This window comes from Vidua macroura, chromosome 3 (genome assembly GCF_024509145.1).
Source record: "Vidua macroura isolate BioBank_ID:100142 chromosome 3, ASM2450914v1, whole genome shotgun sequence".
NCBI classification, from domain to species: domain Eukaryota; kingdom Metazoa; phylum Chordata; class Aves; order Passeriformes; family Viduidae; genus Vidua; species Vidua macroura.
Genome location: NC_071573.1, coordinates 42,617,228 through 42,634,800, shown reverse-complemented (window position 1 = coordinate 42,634,800; position 17,573 = coordinate 42,617,228). Strand labels below are relative to the sequence as shown.

Here is a 17,573-nt window from a genome sequence, read left to right as displayed (position 1 = left end):
TTTCATTGTAACCTGTAAAGTTGGTTTGAATAACCCCTGAAGTTTGTAGTCCCATGTGAGTCTATAATGCTGTGTATAGAACAGCAGTGTTTGAGGTCTGCTGCCTCATGGATCTTTGTGAGACTGCATGATGCAAGCCATCAGTTGTGCCATGTGAGTCAGATTCTCACAGGGTAACCACTAACTCTGCACCAGCTACCTCACCTGAACCGTCTCTGTTTTGTTTGATATGTGTCTTTGTGGCAGTAAATTCAAAGAGGCTTACCTGCCTCTAGTTCTACTGAGGAGCAGTTGGCCTGGAATTAGATTCACTCATCTCACACATAAGAGTATACCTACATAGCAGACATGTGGAAAGTTACTGCACAATAACTTCTGTGTGTGCCCATATTCTTCTAAAACAAGTGAGAAAACCTGATGCTAGTTTCCTATATCCAGATTCTCTCCTCTTAGTAAAAAAAAAATCTGTTTTTGTTTCTTTAAAAAAAATATGTTTTCAGAAATCAGAAGTTAAATTTCTTTTTTATGTGAAAGATACCTAAACTTAAGCTAGCCATAGCTAGCTGAAATCTGAAAATAAAGAAGTGAATGAAAGAAAAGTACTGCTCAGCTTTGCTTTGTGTATTTGGTAAATACACACTGTCAACTACACTGATTTTCCTGCATAATTTATTTCTGACTTGCATAAAGGTACTCATTAATACCAGAATAGACCTGAATATACTGTTTAGAAAACAACTGCAAGTATTCTGTCAGGAATAATTCGGAATTTTTAATAGTTTTTTCCGGAGTTTTAAATCTTAGCCTCTTAAAATGACTAAGATGTATTTGTCCATTTTAGAGCAGGATGAGTTACTCTAGGGGAGATTAGTAGTAGAAGTAGTTAGCAGAGGAAGTTAGAGACCTGATGCATGTGTATGATGACTCAATACCTCCACAGCTGCAAAATTTTTGGAACAGAATAGGCAAATTCAGATGGAAAGAACGTACAGTGATCATCCAGTGCCACTGTCTGATCACTTCAAGGCTGACCAAAAGTCAAAAAGTTGTTACGAGCATTGTCCAAATGCTTTCTCTAAACACTGACAGGCTTGGGGCATCAACCACTTCTCTAGGAAGCCTAGAGAAGAGTATTTCTAGGAAGAAATACTCTTGCCTAATGCAGCTTAGAGCCATTCCCACATATACCTTCACTGGATAGCACAGGAGATCAGCACCCCCTTCTTCACTTCCCCTCCTCAGGAACCTGTAGGGAGCAATGAAGTTGTTCCTCAGCGATGTCCTCTCCAAACTGCACAAGCCCAAAATCCTTAACTGCTCCTTATAAGACATTCCTTCCAACGATTTCACCAGCTTTGTTGCCCTCCTCTGGATGCCTTCAGGAACCTTCACATCCTTTTTAAATAGTGACACCCAGAACTGCACACAGTTGCATGTATGGTAGCACATCCTTAATGCTTACACAGGACTTGGGGTGAGATTGTCATAGAATTAAAGAATTTTCTTACTACACTCTAAAGAATTAAAGAATTAAAGAATTTTCTTACTACACTCTAAAGAAAACTTAAGAGAATTAATCTTACTGACCTCTTGAGGTAAAAAGAAAGGAAGACAAGAAGGTGTGCTAAATAAGGGAGAGAAGTAGACTCTGCTGTCTGTCTTTCCAGCAGTCAGGTGTGGAATCTCTCAAATACCTGAACTTTGCAGTTTTTTTGGACAGAACTAAAGGATAGAAATACACAGACCCCCAATGCATATCTGAAGTTAGAACTGGAAATGGCTGTACTTTTACTTTTCCCCTCTCTTCAGTTGAGGTAAATGGCGAATCTGTGCACTCCCATCAGTTGTATAATACTTGGCCCTAAGATCTTCCTGTTGTTTCTGTAATTAGGTATTTGTGCCTCATTAAGAAGACTGTTTATAAAATCCAACTGGAATAAGTTGCCTTCATTCTGTTTTGGTACATCATCCACATGATCTACTTACGTTCTAGCTCTTCTACATATGCTCCTCTGCAAGGAGAGTTTGTGCCAGCTGTCGCCCATAGTGCATGTTTAGTAAGGGAGTGTTAGAATATACCTGTGTGTCACTGGGAAGACAGGGAATGCTTTTAGGCATTGTGTAAATGAGTTTGTGTGCATAACAAGGATAAAATGCTAACTTTCAGCCAGACCTTTACGCTTACCTTCGTTAAATCCTCTGCTCTCCAGTTTGTCATTAGGATGGCAAAAAAGGGAATATGCAGGCTTCAAGACATGTAGCTCTTGATTGTGCTGAAGCTGGGATCAAGGAGGTGTCAGAGATGTGAAGATGCTTGATGTCAGCATTATGAAGCTGAGATAGAAAACCTAGAAACAAGGAAGAATGAAGGGACAGTTAGATGAAGAGCAGCTGGGAGAGGGAATGCTTTATTCCACCTGCCCACCACTGTTTATGAAGAACTGTAATTGGGATGTGAAAAGTGATAAGAGTTAAGAATGTTGTTTTTAGTTTTGGTTTTAAGATTGGCGTTCTTTAATTGTTGCTTTGCGTTTTTTCAGTGAAAAAAGCTTGCATATCTTCTTGAAAAGAATGTAGCTAAGAAAAGTGCTAGATCTTTGTCTTTATATATTTCCTAGGGCTGTAAGTCTTGACCTTCCTTTAACCTAGTTTTCAACTCTGATTTTGTATTTTAAAGAAATTCTGGAGAACTAGTTAAAAAGCTATTTATGAACAAAAACATTGCCATTAAACTGCTTTTTTCTTCCAAAAAGAATAAAGAAACGCTTATGTCCCATATCTCAAAAGCAGCATGTCTAATTAACCTCAAACTTCCTAAAAATATTCTCCTTTGTCTTGAAACTAAACATGAAACATCCTCCTGTTCCCCACCCTACCTCTCACAGAAGGAGTAAAAGGGTTCAAAATTGGGCTTATAATGGAAACCACTGTAGCAGCCTTAACTGGGGAATCATGATTGTCTGCATAATAAAGCTGCTTAATACATATTTTGTCCAGTATAATAACTGTTAGCCTATAAATAGAAGAATGCTATGAGTATTATGCTTCGGAATATTGTTTGCCACTTGTAATTGTTAAATGCTTTTTTTGGGGTTACTCCAAGCAGTTGTTCTTTTGACTTGAAGATAAAACAATTCTGGCAGAGCACTAAAGGAGTTTCGTGCTTTCCCTCATTAAGAATAGTGCTAATGGCACGCAGGACGTTTCCCCAAAGGACACTTGCATGAGCGCAAACACTGAGTATAGCACTAATTGAACAACAACAAAAACTGATGACTGTTTTCTACACGTTTCTTAACAGTACAGATTGTCCCCAGTGATGATTAAACAAGCAAACAAAGAGATACTGAAATAATGAAGTCTTTTTTTAATGCAGAGCTCTTCATTTGTTATGTTAGAATGTTCTGCTTTGTTGATATTTTTAAAGCTTTACTATTTGTAATATAGAATTCCAGCTCCTTTGGCCTGCTTTGCAGTGTATACCTTATATATCCTGTGAGGAAATATGTACTCTTTCTTTAAAATTATTGAGAGACACTGTGCAAGAAAAGGAGTGAAAAAGATTGTATGGATTTATGAAAGGAAGGAAGACATTTTTCAGATTTTTTTTATTTTTATATACATATGTGTTTGAGTATTTTTATTTATATATTTAACTCTCAGCTACTGAAGAAAATATCAACTGTATACAGAAAAGATCTGTACAGAACTTCATGACAAGAAAGAAGTACTCTGCAACATGTGTAGGGTCCTACACTTTGGCTACACCCCATGCAGTGCTGCAGGCTGGGGGAAGAGCAACTGGAAAACTGCCTGCTGGAAAAGGACCTGGGGTTTCTGGTCTACAGCAGCTGAACATGATCCTCCAGTACATGCCCAGGTGACCAAAAAAGCCAGTGGCATCCTGGCCTCTATCACCAACAGCGTGGCCAGCAGGACCACAGCAGTGATTCTCCCCTTGTATTCGGCACTGGCTGCACCTCAAGTTCTCTGTCCAGTTTTGGACCCATCACTAGAAAGACACTGAGGTGCTGGAACGTGTCCGGAGAAGGACAGTGGAACAAGTGAAGGGTTTGGAGCACAAATCTGCTGAGGAGTGGCTGAAGGAGCTGGAGATTTAGCCTGGAGAAGAGGAGGCTCAGGAAGGACCTCATTGCACTTTACAACTGCCTGAAAGGAGAGTGTAATCAGGTGGGGGGTGGTCTCTTCTCCAATGTAACAAAAAATAGGACATGAGAAAATGGCCTCAAGTCATTCGGAGAGGTTTATATAGTATATTAAGAAAAATTTAATCATGGGAAGGGTTGTCAAGCATTGCAACAGGCTGCTCAGGAGAGTGACGGTGTCACCATCCCTAGAGGTATTTAAAAGACATATAGATGTGGCCCTTAGAGACATGATTTAGTGGTGGACTTGACAGTGTTGGGTTAGTGGTTGGAGTCAGTTAATCCCAAAAGTCTTTTCCAACCTGAAAAATTCTATGATTCTATGTTAGGATGTATGTAATTATTCAGAGCATGTTCTGAATCTTCTCTACAGAAATGCAAAACTTGTGTACTGCAGAGGGAAAATTAAGGACTGCTCAATAAGGTGGCACTGTGTGGGATTGAATGGAGTACCTTTTCAGCATGACTTTGTTAAATGAAATCTCTAGCTATTTGAGGACTTTACTCAGGTTTTTGCCCCTTAATACAAAATATTGAATGGGGAGCCCATAATTCTTCTGGAGCTTAAGTGGAGTGACATGGGATGATGATGGTAGATGCAAGTGGAGCACTGTTGGCTGACCTTTGCTGTGTGCCTGTGCTTGCAGCAGTGGCGAGTGGAGTGCTACGCACAGGGAAGCTCATTAGCTGTTTATCATGTCTGCACTTGCTCTCAATAAGATTAGATGACTGGGCTGTAAAATGTCAGCACCTTGTCAAAACTATTGCTCTGTGACTGCTTCTGCTGCTGATGATGCAGGAAATTCTGTGTAAAAGTTCAGGACTGACGCAGTCTTAACACATCATTTATCTTGTGCAGGCACTATGTGTGTTCTGAGAGATTGATATAATGGAGCTTATTTCTGTCTCCTGCCTTATGCCATTTAGAGTAACTTTAGGCATGTAAGATATTGCAACAAACTGCATTGCTCAATTGGACCAGGCCAGTTAAGTCTGTGTGGATAAAAAAGAAATACTTCAGTTGCACTAGAATGCCACTTTCTAACTGCCACCAGACAGGATGCTGTAAGAAACGCTATGGAGATGAATGGGGTCTGTCCAAGCAGGCCAACTTTAGATTACTGATGATTTAAGTAACAACATTTTTTGGGTATTGTATGAAGGATTTTAATTAGAATGCAAACTAAAAGAACCATCTGTATAATGATTTTTGTGTTTACTTGGCTTGTTTTAGGTTTTTTTTTTCCCTTTTTAACTCAAAATATGGAAATAACATACTCAGATTGTTCTACCTTTGTAAACACACATGTATTTCTGAAATAATATCAAGGTACATAATATCAAGAATATAGTATAATGTACTGTTCCTCACATCAGGAACAGTGTAAGTATAACACCTGTTTTTTTTCTTGAGAAAGCTTCAAAACTATAATTAAAATAGATGGCATACTTAATTTTAGGTTTGTAATAGAAAGGAAAAGCTTTGTACTGCAGGAGAAAGGTATCACAAATTGTAAATGTTTCACCCAGGATAAGACCTAAATACACCTAAAACTTGAAAGGAAAGCTGACCATGAAGGAAGCAATCAGGTTTATGCAAGATGGTGGGAAAACACAGTAACACAGGAACAGGATGTGACTGAATAATTCATCTCTTGCTGTTGTAGGTGAGGGGTAAAATGCCAGAAATGGAAACAAAGTTTCCTGATTATACTGGAAAATTAACAGAATTTGCAGTGAATAAGCCTGTGGTTATCAGATACAATTTTGTTAATTTCTTTCTTTCTGTTTTGTTATTTTCTGTGTTTCTCTGTCTCATATCCCTGCTTGGTCAGACTGGTTTATTTTTTTTTTTTTTCATTCTGCAAGTTGCCTATTTGAAATTTGATATCTTCAGTTTGTTGCATTTTGCTGCCCTTTTATTATTTTTGGTTCATGCTTTTTTCCTAGGTTCTTCTAAGGAAAAGGAAAAAACGGTGACTGCAAACCCTCTCACTTTGTATTTTCTGCTGCAGGTTTTGAATGAAAACAAACCTGCAAACATGAATGCAAATTCTGACATGAACAAACTAGGCATGCACTATGTGAGAATTGAGTATTAGCTTATCCCTGAATGAGATGTAAATTCAGCAGGAGCTGTTCGGAGCAGCAGAAGTCCCTAAGAGAAGCTATGTAGAATCTTTTGAAGATGCATGCTGTGGTTCAGCATGATCACAAAGATTGTCCTTTCCTGCTTTTAACTTAAGACCTAACTGTCCTAATGTCCTGCTGTACTATTGTGACAAATACTGCTGTTATTCATGTGACAACCTGAAACTAGTGACATTGTTTGTCTTTTAATTCAGTTTCGTAGATGGCAAATGGAGGAGACCTTGTTGTCTGGCTCAGGAATTTTTTTCAACCCTGCAGCTATTGACATTAGTGATTCACAGACCAGATCTCTCCAGCCTTTGCAGGAACCAAGTGCAGCTGGAACATAAGAGAAGTTAAAAAAAAATATCTATGAAGCTTTTTTGTTTGTTTATTTAAAATCACACAGGAGAATGTGTCCTAGAGGAACTCCATTCCAAGAAGTGACGGGGATAGCACATCATGGTTCGATTTTTGTTTTGCAGTCATGTGGGGAGAAATAGAGGTTGGCAAGTAGTGAAGTACCTGTGTGCCATCTCACAGATCTGTGTTTATGAGGAGAAATGGCCACTATTGGTTCTTCTGATGTGCTTGTGTTGCATGGAAACAACATCACCTTAAGAAGAACTTTCACTGTGTTTTGAACTGCAGAAGCTGTGTTGTGTTAGCTGCTCTTTCTTCTTTGATCATTGAACATCCTGTCTGAGTCAGAGCTTCCTTTCTTTGGTATCTTGAACACTTGCCCTCAAGGCTGCCAGTAGTGTAAAATTTGCTGTCTGACTGAATGACTTTTAAAACTCTGTATTAATTATGAAGGCAGTTGGGGGTAGTCAAAGAGGCCAGGAAGACTTGTCACAGGAATAGTTTTTTTAAGAATGCATGTAAAACATTGGGTGCTCTTCATAATTACTACATTTGGGGTTCATGAGTTGGAATAAAACCCCAAACTTCAGAACAAAAACCTTAATTACAAAAGTAAGCATGGTACATCCGTCAGATCTCCAAGTGGAAGCAAAATAAACGTTTGTGAATTTCTCACACACAATTATTCATCTGCAAAAAGGCCTATCATTTGTCATATGTCCATGTGTTTTTAATAACAATAAAAGTCTTGATTCCGTGCTATCTGCAATGAGAGATTAAAATATCGTTTGCAGTTCTTCGAAGGGTTTTTGTGCCTATTTGGAGAAATAATTTAACTCTCACAGGCACCTGTCTGATAGGGAACTTATATTTGTTGTTGGGGTTTTGGGGAAAACTGACTAATCTTGGTATTGCCTTTTCCCCTGAAATGGTATTACCTTTTCCCCTGAAGTGTCTATTCAACTTTAAACAAAGTGCAAACTTCAGTATCTGCAATATATCACTTCAGCACGTGCAGCTAGAAGAGAACAGAACTTTTTGGTGGTCGTGGATGTGTCAAGTAGCAATTGACTAATGAACAAAGCATTCAGGGCTTTACAGAAGAAATTTACATTATTTTAATTATTGATATAATAGTAAACCTACTCAGCTTTTGAATTATTACTGAGAGAATAGAAACATGTGTTTTTCCAAATACGTAAGCTCATATAGACCTTTGTTCTAGTACTTTTATTTGTATTTATTAGTTTGTACTCTTTTATGAAATCCACCCGTGACTGGAATTACTCTTTTAAGCCATTTTCACAACAGGATGTCCAGAGCATTCCTGTCTGAGGAGAGCTGGCTTTAGCCTCTTTTGGTGTATGTTATGAAATTAACCTTTGACTTCATGCTCACAATCAACAAAATGGTTTGATTGTTTCATAGCCTCTGTTTAAGTTTAATTACTTAAGTTTTTACCCTTTATGCCCAGAAAAAGACCTCTGAATCTTAGGAATCATTGTTAAGTATGCAGAGAACTTTAAAGGAATAGATTAAGGTGTGAATTATCAGTTTCATCTTAATAGGACAGACACTGGATTTAGTTTTTGTATTAATACTTCTAAACTTACTGTGTGTGCTTGTTTCACTTGATGTTGTACCTGATTGTTTGCTTATTTCACTTATTCTCCCCTTTATTCATCCTTATGCTTCTAGAAACAAGTTCTTTAAGTTTATCATGCTCCCTGTATTCTGTATAATTATTTCTCTGTTTGGGATTTCCACAAGAATATTACTTTTTTTTTTTTTTCCCCTGGATTATGGTGGGGATTTCTGTGTTTTGGTGGTGGATTTTTTTTGTTGTTGTTGTTGCTTTCTTTGGTTTTTGGGGGGAGGAGAAAGAAGGGATGTTTTTTTCTGTTTGTTTGGACTTTTTTAATGACAGTGTAACTTGCCAGCCTAAACATGAGGATAAGATAGAGCCTTGTCGGTGCTGTTTTGGTTTTGTAATGAATCAGCAAGTGGGTAATTTCACATTACTCGCCCTGTAAATAATCTGCCCCACCCTTCATGCAGTGATCCTGGAAGAAGCTTGCTGGGTGTATCTTCCTACCATCTTTCTAGTGGCTGCTCTTGGCCTGTGATTCCTGCTGCATGGCTTGGGGGAGGAGCTGGGTGAGAGAGCACAGGCTTGTGTCCATCTGCTTGTGTCCTCACCATCAGCATAGGCTCCTCTCTAAACAAAAAGATAGAGAGAAACAGGACAAAGGATGAAAGAAAATGAGTTTAGGAAGAAATAGGGAGAGAAGCAGCTTATTTGGGAAGATGGCAGGTGGCACTGGCATTGCTAACCTTAACAACCGAGAAGCATGAAATCCTTTTGAACCTGTTTTGTAACTGTTGAACCGACATTTATGGAAGGAAATAAAAGTAAACAAAATTTCAGGAGGAAACTTTCACATCTTACTTGATCTGTCATTCTGGGTTGAAGCTTCCATGGATGCGTGGTGGAATTAGATTCTGTTTACCCTAATATGACTCCTGCAATAAAGTAATTTCAATTATTTATTCATTCTTTAAAGAGAACTAGCTTTTCCTCTGTCTTATGCATTCGTTTGACTCTTGGCTTGAGTGCTCCAATTACTTTTTTTAAGATTATTTGTTCATTTAAGAAACCTAATTTCTTGCTAAGTTTCTTAGGGAAACTGCTTTTTCATATTCTCAGAAACTGCTTTTCTTATTCTCAGATCTTGCATACATGGTTAAGGAAAAAGGTTTTGAATATCAGCTGGCAAAAAGTGCTCAAATTTTCAGGCTGAAAAATCTTTATTTCTAGATACATGCTGAGAAGATATCTCAGTGTAACTCTCTAGTTCTTATGCAGAAGATAAATGTTTTAAAACAGAAGGGAGCTGCTATACTGGGTTACTGTCACTTGTCTAATATAAGCTATTTCTAGGGAATAAATGTAATAAAATAAGCAGTTAATTTTTTATCTTACATCTATAATTTTAAGAGGTGCTAGTAAAAATAATATAGTGTTTTTAATTGGTATTCTTGTCCATGTAGTACAAAAAAACCCAAACCCATAAAAGGCAGTCTTACAAACTATTCCATTACTGGCAGCTCAATACATAAATAAGCTAATTTTGGAATAAATCCAAAACAAGTGTATAAGGGGAAAGGTATTGTTGGATGGTGAAGTGAAATGGGATGGGGTTTTTCAACTTGGGAATTACTTGCTGAAAATAGCAGATGTCTTACCATTAAGCTAAAACATAACATGTTTAAACATCCTTCTACCTGCACATGGAAATACCTTATTTCAAGGTTTTGGGTCATTGAAATGTCATATTGTAGCTACTTCTGGAAGAAGGACTTGTTAAAAAAAAAGAAGAAAAAGTAAAATATTAGTGTTTTTTGCAAAGTAGTCATGAACAGGATTTGTTACCAGTCCATTTGTGATGGTAACTTTAACTGAGTTTTGTAAGGCTTACTAAATAGTGGGAGACAGATTCCCTAAATTGTGAGAAGGTGACAGTAAATGGCAAACAGACTGTGTGCAACATTCATATGGTCGTGTTAAACAAAAGGAAGGAGCACAAGGCTGGAACATGTCAGCTAGTGTGGGATGGCAGGACGAAGCAATGATCTATGTGTGTACATACATATAAATATACCCACATTAAAAAGTACATAAAGATAAAAGAACAGAGGAGCCAAACACTTAAAATGGAAAAACACAAAATGTTTATGAAGTAGTAAAGTGAAGTGATTTGAAAGTGGGATATCTGACTGATAGAGAAAACTGTTTACCAAAAGGTTTGAGGGCTGATATGATCTCTCTGAGAGCTGTGGAAAATGCCAAGTTGATTCTTCATATGTGATAGTCTTCTCTATAGATAGCAGAGGGAGATTCTCACAGATGTTGTCATGTTGAGTGCTACTGTATCTATAAGCTTACAGCTTATCCACAGAAAAAGCCAAAATTTCGTAATAGATTACTGGTCCTGTTACATCAGAAGGTAAGTCAGGGAAAGAGTGAGTGATGAAATCTACCACTCTGCAGACTCTGAAGTTATTTATCTTAAAAGATCCTGGGCAGCTTTTATCTACTGTTCTTCTATTGCTTGTGCCCAGAATGCTTTACCTGAGTTCTGTTGATTAAATTATGGTGTTTAATTGGCCTTGCCAGCTCCTTGTTTGTGTTCTGGTTTGTGAACAGCAGTGTTGAGTGTGAGTTTGGTTGATGCATATTTATTCTGCTTTTCTCAGTGCTGCTGTAGAGTACTATAAAGGAATTGCCATTCTGAGTTGCTTCTGCTCAAATACATATTTAAAAGGAAAAAAAAAAAAAAGCGGGTCACTTATCATGCTATTGTGATAGTCATGTGGAAAGCCTCCTACCCCTTGAGGTTTTGTTTAGTTTTTTGGGGTATTTCCACACTCATCTGTTATTCAAATCTATGTTCTTTTCTTTTTGATTTAGACTATTTCTTTGATCCAAGTGAAGTCTAAATTTGCTTCTTCCTGCATGTTTCTGTAAGCTGAGGTCCTGGCACTCTACAGGTCAGTTGAGGGTATTAAGATTATTCTAATAGAAACAGGCCTCTTCTGGTATCCTTGGTTACATCCTCATTTACTCACTGACAAAACTATTGTCTAATCCTGGCCCTCTTGCAGCATGATACCAGTTAGCGTCTCTTGTAGTGAAGTCATCCCCTTAAAATGGCTCATAATAGCTCTGCTAGAACCATCTCTGTCATGTGTCTGTTCTTTAATGTCCTCTTTGGGCATTCTCTGTTCATGGGTCAGATATACACAGGCATTGACTTTGTCTCTGCAACTTTTTTTTAGCTTAGTACTGCCATGGCTGTTTGTTCCAGCTTTGTTTCTGCCTTCTTTTCCACCAACAGTGCCAGCTTCAGCTTTCTGCTTATGAACTTTTCTCACATGCTTCTCCCAAATCTGCTTTCTGCACATGAAGATAAACTGACAACCTGTGAAATCTCTGTCTGAACATTCAAACTTCCTTTTTAGATCTCACCTTTGTTGTAATGCATAATAAAACCACTATCTGCTAAGTAGGTAGTGAGAGAGAATCATGGCAGGTAGCTGTAGATGGCATACAAATCTGGTACAAGCTACATTTGTTATCCCATTCTTCATTCCCTTTCCAACACACCAACTCCTTTTGTCCCCCTGCATACCTTAATTTTAGAGTGTAAGTTCTGTTGGACAGAGCAGTTACTAATATAGAATCACAGAACAGTTAGGATTGGAAGGGACCTCTAGAGATGACCTAGTCCAACCCTTCTGCCAAAGCAGGATCACCTATTGGTCTTCTTACTGGACATCACACTCCTGTCTGGTTTGTTTATTTGCTTATTTATTTATTTGGTCTGGAGTGATTTGTAACAACAGATGCTTTGTCTTGAATGTGAATTTCACCAAACCTGCATATTTTAAGGAGCCTGATTCTCACAAAATGGAGAAGTAGGAAGTTAATTTTAAACGAGTATCTACTACAAGTCCTCCTGGGCAGGGTTGCTCTTGATCTGTTCATCCCCCAGCCTGTGCTGATACTAGGAATCCACTGACCCAGGTGCAGCACCTTGCACTTGGTCTTATTAAACCACATGGGATTCCCATGGACCCAACTTCTCAAGCTTGTCCAAGTCCCTCTGGATGGCATCCCATCCTTCAGGTGTGTCAACTGCACCACTCAGCTCAGTGTCATCAGCAAATTTGCTGAGGGTGCATTTGATCCCTCAACTCTCTATGACATTGATGCAGACACTAAACTATACTTGTTCGAGTATGAGCCCTTGGGAGCATTGTGGGGAGCTGATCTTCAGCATGTTTCTGAGAATACCATGATACTTTATATAGAAATTACAGAAGGTTCTGCATGAAAAATGCAGATGGAATGAAAACTTGAACATGTTTGTCTGTGTGCTTGGTCTGACTTCCATGCTTCAGAAACATGCTATGTTAGATTATGTTTCAATGTTATTTCTGGATTATGTTAATTTTCACTTTTTGCTGGTAACCTTCAAATGGTCTCACTTAAAAGATTTCTTAAAAAATAAATAATTGTGAGCACAGATTATTGCTGGAAAGTTTGAAGCATGAGCTTGTTTCTGCTGTTTTTGCAGGGCTTCAAGAATATGTTGAGGCAGTTTCGTTTCAGTATTTTATCAAAACACGATCTCTGATCAGTGTTGAAGAGATCAACAAACAACTAATATTTACAGCAGAAGACAGAGAAGAAACAACAAACATGGTAAAAGTTTTTCTTTTCTCAATTGACAAACATCTTTCTGGGATGGAAGTGCAGCGAGAAGGCTTAGTCACATTTTTGGCATCTGATTAAATAAGGCCAGTTAGTGGAATGGGATTAGGTAGACATGTGGGCTTTGACTTACTTGTTCAAAACATGCCTTTTATTCTGATAAGAAATAAACTAAATCCGTGGGATACAAGTTTATAAATTTCACATCCTTTTTATTCAGAGCAAAATGAACTATTTCTGATACAGCAAAAGATCCAGGACAGGGAAATACTAGCTAACAAGCATAGCAGAGGGATTTTTAGTGCCTGTGGCTGTCTCTAAGACCTTCTGGTGTATAGTGGTGTTGCAGAAGTTAGAGGACACAAACAAATCAAAGGCAGGATGAACTCCATGACTGAAATCTTATTGCTGGTATTGATCTAGTCACTAGAGACACTGTATTTGCCTTGTGCATATGTTTTAGCTGCATTATTTGTAACTCTCCTGGAGCTGATTGCTTTCAGAGGACAAGCTGGTGTCCCATCATACCTTAGCCTTAATACCATATCTGCTGTTTCTTGACTTGCCTGTACTCCTACCCTGCCCTGGCTCACAGGGACAAACTACTGTCACCAAACAAAATAAACTGGGTGCAGATTGATTGTTGACAGAGGACAACAGTGATTTGGTAGCAATCTACAGAAGTGCACTAACAGTTGAGGTGCAGTGTACAGTAATGCTGCTTTACATTAATTCCTGAGTTTGCTTCTGCTGAAGAGATTCTGCTGTAAAGCATTTCTCATTCTTTCTTTATTCTCTTGGTATTTGCAGAGAAGCCTGATTTTTAGCTTAAAATCACTTGTTTTTACCAGAGGTAAACAATTATCAAGTTGTTAAGCCCAGCGTGCACACCTCTGACCAGATCTGTCAATTTGGGTAGATAGCATATTATGGGAACAACTGAACAGAAAGAAACCTGCATTGTCTCCCACATTACCAATATTCTGGCAATAAAAAGTATTGGAAACTCGGAGCAAACTTGTAACTTTGTAATGGGTTTGCTTCATGAAGATTTTTGTTTGTTATTTTAATAAGCTCAGTTGATATAAAACAGATCTGAGAAGACTATGGCTCCTAGTAGAGAATATATTTTGAAGTTCAAGATACTATTATGAAATTATATTATTTGTTTTCATAATGCAGACTATTTTTGACTGATTTGCTAACTTTGGACTGACTATTTAGGAAAAAAATATATCAGGCTCAGATCTGTCAGATGAAAGAAAACCACAAACAACTGCAAATAAATGTTGCTACAAAGATGTGATAATTCTGTTTGCAAATAGAGTTGGTAGAGTTCGGGTATGTTTATCATACTTGCTAGAATGAAAATGACATCTCAAGTAGAAATTACCTTCTTATATGGAAGAAGATTAGTACTGGAAGGAGATTAGTACTTCTGAAATCAGACCATGTGGAAGTGCCATGCAATTTAATTTTCCAGAATGTTTTAAATTTCCAGTTATGTTAGATGAGTTAGCATGTAGTTGAACCATTACAGATGGCTTTCTCACACTTTTCTGTACTGGATTTTCTTCCATTCTGTCCCCAGACCTCCAATTCCCATGATAAACAGCCCCATACGTGGAGCTTGAAGGTAACCCCTGTGGATTACCTGCTGGGAGTGGCTGATCTGACGGGAGAGCTGATGCGGCTGTGCATCAGCAGCGTTGGAAACGGGGACATAGACACGCCCTTCGAACTGAGCCAGTTCTTGCGTCAGATTTACGATGGGTTCACTTTCATTGGTAACACTGGACCTTACGAAGTCTCCAAGAAGCTCTATACCTTGAAACAGAGTCTGGCAAAAGTAGAGAATGCCTGCTACACATTAAAAGTACGGGGATCTGAAATCCCAAAGCACATGTTGGCTGATGTGTTCTCCAGCAAAACGGAATTGATTGACCAAGAGGAGGGGCTTCCTTAAAATCAGGAAGCTCTTGCTACTCAGAAGAGAAGAGGACATAGAGAAAGCTCTCTAGTTATGGTTTGTGGGGTTTTGACCCTTCTCAAAGCTTTTTAGGTAGAGACATTTTTAGTTTTATCTATGAGAAGGCTGTTTGCAGTGGTAATTTGTAACCAAAAATACTTTTTATGATGTACAAGAGAAGAAATGTTTGACTTCGGCTTCTTGCTATGGAATTTCCTGTATTGCTCCATTGTATCTTCTTTCAGAATGACCAAAATTTCTACTGCACTCTATTCCAGTGACTGTCATTTTTGTGACCTCAAACTGTTGTTGGTACAAGTTTTCATCAAGCACAGCAATGGAAAAAAAAATGGTGAGGTGCTCTTATTTAAGCATTATCCGTAGGTTTCTGCTGACCCATTTTCTGAGTATTTGGGTTCTGAACTCATGTCACACTTACAACAATGCACCTGTGCGTAAGTGCATCCCTTGACTTGAGACTGGGGTGGTCTCAACAGTGTCATGTAATTCAAGTTTTCTCTGATTAGTGCTTTAAACTATGAAACTAAGTCAACTTTTTGCCAATTGATAATGAAGCTAATTGCACCAGGTAAATACTACTGTCATCTGTTATTTTGGGTCTCTGTTAAAACTGAGCTCCATTTGAGCTAACACTGGTACTTCACAGTTTTGAGATGAGCTAGGAAATCCACAGAAAATAATTGTGGAAAATATTGTTTTACATTTTTTTGTAATACAGTTTAATGCAGAATCTGACATATTTCTGTTTGTAGACACTCTTTTGTCTACAAACAACAGTTTGTCATACAAAGTATGTAATTTGGTGTTAGGACAAGCAGTTTTTGGCCAGAACAAATGTGTTGCAGTGCTAGAAGTCTGTTCTCCATTGTTTGTGCTGCAATCCCTCCAGTGGGATTGAACTGGTGTAAGTGGAAAAGGGCTAGCCAAGCTTTAAAAATATGTTACCAGGAACTATATCATGTGCATGTTCCTGTGGAAAGGAAATTGCAAACAGAAGTAAGGCAGGCATTCTGGTTTTCACATTTATCTTTGTATGTCACTGTTGGCAAAAAATCAGGGCTTTATGCTGGTGTCTGAAGTTATGAAAGTTTGATAATGTACATAATGCTAAAGGAAAGCAGATAAAACAACATGATCTCTAGACTCCAGGAAATAGGCCTCCCGACTGCAATTGAAAATACTGCATGTTTTTTATTTCCACTTCCATATGCTGTGATACTGCCAATACTTTTCCCATGAGCATGTCCTGAGTAGCTGGAATGATCTGACATATGGATAGGAATGGGTAAATACATTTCTGTCAAATTTTTCTGTTGTTTCCTCATAAAGTAGTATGAGGTGGATTGAACAAGGAGTGGCATTTTTCCTATTGTTTAATACTATTTTTTACAATAAATTCTGAAAAGTAGTCACTGTCTCTATGTTGGTCCTTTTGCCTGTCAGTCCAAGTGGTAAATTACGGTGCAAGTTTCCCACCGTGAAGGACTTCACTTGGAAGTTTTGCTCCATTCCTATATTCATACTTCCATGGGCACTTTCTAAAGCTGAATTTTTTTTCTCCCTTAACTTTATTCTGTGGTGTCTGAAAACTAGTTAGGATAGAAACTTCGTGTGAATCTTTTGAATGAAAAAAAATGCAAAGGATTCAGATGACAAAGCAAGTATATCCCTGGAACAAATCTGCAACAATACCCATGTTTCTACATCTCACCTTTGTTTTCTGGTTTTTTTCCCCGATGAGAGGAGGGGAAAGAAAGGAGGCTAGTTGCTAAAAAGGAATAGTTTCGGGGTGTCTCCCTCTCCCTGAGATGTATACATCTAGCTTTTCAGTTGATGCAGCTACAGTGTGGTTGAGCTTCTTTTAGCACACTAAATTTACTGCAAGTCATTGCTTGTTCAGTGTAAGTGTGTGAAGTGAAAGCAGATACTCTTAGACATAGTGTGTGATATTACACAGAGGTCTGTCTCTTGTCTGTCCTAGCAGCTATCAGGGGGAATTAAAAAATGTTCATGGCACAGTTTGAAACAGGATGAGATGAATTTCAGCACATTGCACTGCTTGGCTCAGTGACATTCTGCCTCTAGCCATGGAATGAGTGCACAGTGGCCACCACTTTAGTCAGCTCCCGCTTTTATACAGTCATTCATTATTTTAAAACTACAGATGTCTAAAAAGAGTACTTTTTTTCCCCCTAGCAATGTTTAGAAGTAGGTGCTCTTTCAACAAGTACATACTGGCTCTAATGATTTTGAGATTTACATTTTTGGTAAGGCAAGAGAAATTTTTTTTTAATGGCAGACATGATTTCTAAACTTCAGGCTGCCTGCCCATAATCAAAAGCTGTAAATAATTTCTAATAAGGAGCAAAGTGTATGTGTGGTGTATTAAAAACACCAGTACAGATGGGAAGTAGCTAATGGCCTGAAAACCTCCTGCTCAAGGAAATATTTTCCCCAAAAAACAATTGCACTGTAGCTATTTGAAAAGTGACATTTATCAGCAAAACAAGCTGCTAAACAAGCAATGGCAATTTTCCCCATTTCTTATCCCATTACTCTGTGGAGCTATTGATACGCTTGGTCTACAGCCAGAACAGGACTATGTCATAGCAGATGTTTCACAAGGGCAGCTCTGTGTGCTAAAAAT

At 38.2% G+C, this 17,573-nt stretch overlaps 1 protein-coding gene across 4 annotated transcripts in view; it reads left to right on the top strand.

The window, feature by feature from the left end:
• The window catches only part of TSNAX (translin associated factor X), a 56,024-nt gene extending 39,690 nt beyond the window's left edge, over positions 1-16,334 (top strand). For all 4 annotated transcript variants that reach the window (XM_053972184.1, XM_053972180.1, XM_053972181.1 and 1 more), the window contains 2 exons: positions 12,800-12,927; positions 14,528-16,334. In XM_053972184.1, the coding sequence (XP_053828159.1) occupies positions 12,800-12,927; positions 14,528-14,902 (503 nt within the window). In that variant the 3' untranslated portion in view covers positions 14,903-16,334. The remainder of the gene's footprint in view (positions 1-12,799; positions 12,928-14,527) is intronic.
• The last annotated feature ends 1,239 nt before the right edge of the window (positions 16,335-17,573 follow it).